The 3,291-nt window shown below is 54.9% G+C and overlaps 1 protein-coding gene across 1 annotated transcript in view; it reads left to right on the forward strand.

Annotated features, from left to right (window-relative positions):
- ETH_00030430 (DNA ligase, putative) overlaps window positions 1-3,291 on the forward strand; it is a gene marked incomplete at both ends in the record, with an annotated part of 10,787 nt that overhangs the window by 5,806 nt on the left and 1,690 nt on the right. Inside the window, 3 exons of the mRNA XM_013373242.1 lie at window positions 483-571; window positions 2,318-2,537; window positions 3,014-3,197. Coding sequence (XP_013228696.1) covers window positions 483-571; window positions 2,318-2,537; window positions 3,014-3,197 — 493 coding nt within the window. The remainder of the gene's footprint in view (window positions 1-482; window positions 572-2,317; window positions 2,538-3,013; window positions 3,198-3,291) is intronic.

The raw sequence follows: 3,291 nt of genomic DNA on the forward strand, positions 1-3,291 counted from the left end.
ATAAATGAAAAAAATAAAAAGCAAAAATTCAAAAATAAATTAAAATCCGAAAAAGAATTTAAGTGAAAAAATAAAAACAATTAAACAAAAAACAAAAATTTCAAAACAAACAAAATCCATTTGCTGCTGCATCTATTTGCTGCTGCATCTGTTTGCTGCTGACTCAATTTCCTGCTGCAACATGCATTTGCTGCTGCATCTATTTGCTGCTGCATCTATTTGCTGTTGCCGCATCTATTTGCTGTTGCATCCATTTGCTGCTGCATCCATTTGCTGCTGCATCCATTTGCTGCTGCATCCATTTGCTGCTGCATCCATTTGCTGCCAAGCCCATTTGCTGCTGCATCGATTAGTTGCTAAATCCATTTGCTGCCGATTATATTAGCAGCTTTTCTGCTGCATCTATTTGCTGCTGCTGCATCTATTTGCTGCTGCATTTATTTGCTGCTGCTGCGTCTATTTGCTGCTGCATGTTTTTTCAGATTAGAAAAATGCTGCAGCAAGAGTGCAGCAAAGGCAGCGAAGGACTTGTCCTCAAAGAGCCGCTCTCCTTCTATAGACTCGACTCGCGGCAAGTTGCTTCCTGCTGCTGCTGCTGTTGCTGCTGCTGTTGCTGCTGCTGCTGCTGATTGTGCTGCTGTTGGTGGTCCTGATTGTGTTGATGATGGTGATGGTGTGGTGCGCGTTTTCTGCCGCATACGTTGCTGCTGCTGCTGCAAGCAACTGCTGCTGCTGCTGCTGCAAGTTGCTGCTGCTGCAAGTGGCTGGAGCTGCTGCTGCTGCTGCTTCTGCTGCTGCTGCAGCAACAGCGGGTGGCACAAGCTGAAGCCGCAGCTGGGCCAAATCGGAGACACTTTAGACTTAATAGCAATTGGGGCTTTTTTTTCTTCTACTTCAGCAAGGCGGCAGGTGGTGGGCCACAAACCCTAAACCCTAAACCCTAAACCCTAAACCCTAAACCCTAAACTCTAGACCATAAGCAGGGCAGCTTGTGGCCTGGAATCTGGTGGTAACGGGAAGTAGGAGCTGCAGCCTCCAGCCCTAAACCCCAAACCCTAAGCCCTAAACCCTAAACCATCGGCAGTCAGTCTTGGCAGTCAAGAGAAAGGGGAGTGACCACGCAAACCCCCAACCCTAAACCCTAAACCCTAAACCCTAAACCCTCAGGACAGAGCAGCGCAGCAAAGAACTTACTGGGCACAGGCAGTAGCAGCAAAAGGCCCTTCGCTTTTCCTCTCTTGAGGGCTGGAGCAGCAGAAGGTCACTCGAGAACTGCTGCAAAAAGAGCAGCAGCAGCAGCAGCAGCAGCAGCCGCAACAACAAACACAGCATCACCAGCAGCACCAGTAGTACCAGCAACAGCAGCAGCAACAGCAGCAGCTGCTGCTGCTGCTGCCGCTGATTCTGCTGAAGTGCAGCAGGGGAACAGGCAAGAGCTGCAGCAGGTTCAAGTGCTGCTGCAGCGCTGCGGTGTATGTACACCTCAGGACTCCAGGGACCCTCTGGCTCACTGCACTCATTTGCTGCTGGGGGTTTTAAACCCCACAGACCCAAACAAAGTTCTCTCTGTCTGCAGGGTTAGTTGCTGCTGCTGCTGCTGATGATGATGATCCCGATGCTGCTGCTGATGCTGGTGCTGCTGCTGGTGCTGCTCGTGCTCCTGCTCTAGGTGCTCTTGCTGCAACAGCAGCAGCAGCTGCTGTTGCAGCAAGAGCAGCAGCAGCAACTGCTGCTGCTGCATGGGGCCTCCTATGTCTTGCTGCTGCAGATTCGAGCGCCTCTTTATCACGTGGCTCTAGCAGCGCTGCGGGCTGCTGCTCTTGCTGCTGCTGCTGCTGCTGCTGCAGGTAGGAGGCCTCTCGGACTTGCAGCTGCTTGAGCTGAGGACACAGATGGGGCCTCACGCAGTGCGGGTTCCCCCCGGTGCTGCTGCTGCTGCTGCTGCTGCTCCTTGGCTCTCAGAGAGCCGCAGCTTATCCACGAGGCACGCCGAACGCTGCTGCTGCTGCCGCTGCTGCTGCTGTTGGTGCCGCTGCTATTGCTGTCGTTGCTGCTGCTGTTACTGCTGCTGTTACTGCTGCTGTTGCTGCTGCTGAGCTGCTGAGCTACAGCAGCTGCTGCTGTTGCTGCTGCTGCCGCCTCTACAAAGCTTGCCGTATTCCTGTCTTTTCTGTCTCTCGCGGCTGCTGCTTCGCCTGTTTCTGCTAGTACTGCTGCTGCTGCTGTTGCTGCTACACCGCCACCGCTGCTGCGCGCACGAGACGTCTTGATGCTGCCGCTGCTGCTGCTGCTGCTGCTGCTGCTGCTGCTGCTGCAGGGTGGACGTAACGTGGCCCGTGCATGTGAGTTGGGTGGTCTCTTTAATTGCTGCTGAATTTATTGTCTCCAACGAATTTGATATTCCCTTTACCTTCCGCTTCCCGCGGCTGCTGGAGGCCCCGCGCAGAGACAAGACTCCGCGGGAGGCCACCACGCTGCAGCAGCTGCTGCAGCTGCAGCAGCAGCAGCAGCAGAAGCAGCAGCAGCAGCAGCTACCGGTGAGCCTTCCGCCTCATCTCTGCATTGTGCCTGCTGGCCTTCTCTATGAGCAGCTATTTGTGTGTGTTTGTGCAACTCACTGCTTGCGACCGCAGTTACTCTTCGTGCTGCTGCTGCTGCTGCTGCTGCTGCTGCTCATTGTGTTCATGCCTGGTGCTTTTGTTTTGTCCTGTTTCTTTCTGGCTCTGGTTTGACGCAAGGAGGGCCTCGCTGCAGGCGTGAGGCCGAGTGCTGTTGCTGCTGTTGGTGTTGTTGTTGTTGTTGCTGCTGCTGCTGCTGCTTCCCCTGTGCTGGGTGCAGCGCTATCGCCGCTGCATGAGCAGCAGTAGCACCAGCTGCCGCTGTCGTCGCAGCTGCGCTACTGCAGCAGAGTGGCGACGAATTAGCAGCAGCAGCAGCTGCTGCTGCTGCGGCAGCAGCAGCTGCTGCTGCAGCAGCAGCAGCGGCAGAACTGTCAGTTTTGTATTTGCTGCAGGGCTTGTCTGCTGGAACCGACTCGCTGTCCCCACGGGGCGCCGATTCCCCTGAGGACCTCTTGGAGGAGCCGCAGGAGCAGCAGCGGCAGCAGCAGCAGCGGCAGCAGCAGCAGCAGCAGCAGCAGCTCAGAGCTCAGGATACGAGCAGCTTCAACACTTCGGGAACAGTGGAGACAGCCGCGTGTTTAAAAGAAGATTTTGAGGAGCCCCAAGATCCGCTGCTTGCAGCTTTTTCCAAAGCCATGACACAGCAGCAGCAGCAGCATCAGCAGCAGCA

This window comes from Eimeria tenella, genomic scaffold (assembly GCF_000499545.2).
Source record: "Eimeria tenella Houghton genomic scaffold, Eth_scaff127, whole genome shotgun sequence".
NCBI classification, from domain to species: domain Eukaryota; phylum Apicomplexa; class Conoidasida; order Eucoccidiorida; family Eimeriidae; genus Eimeria; species Eimeria tenella.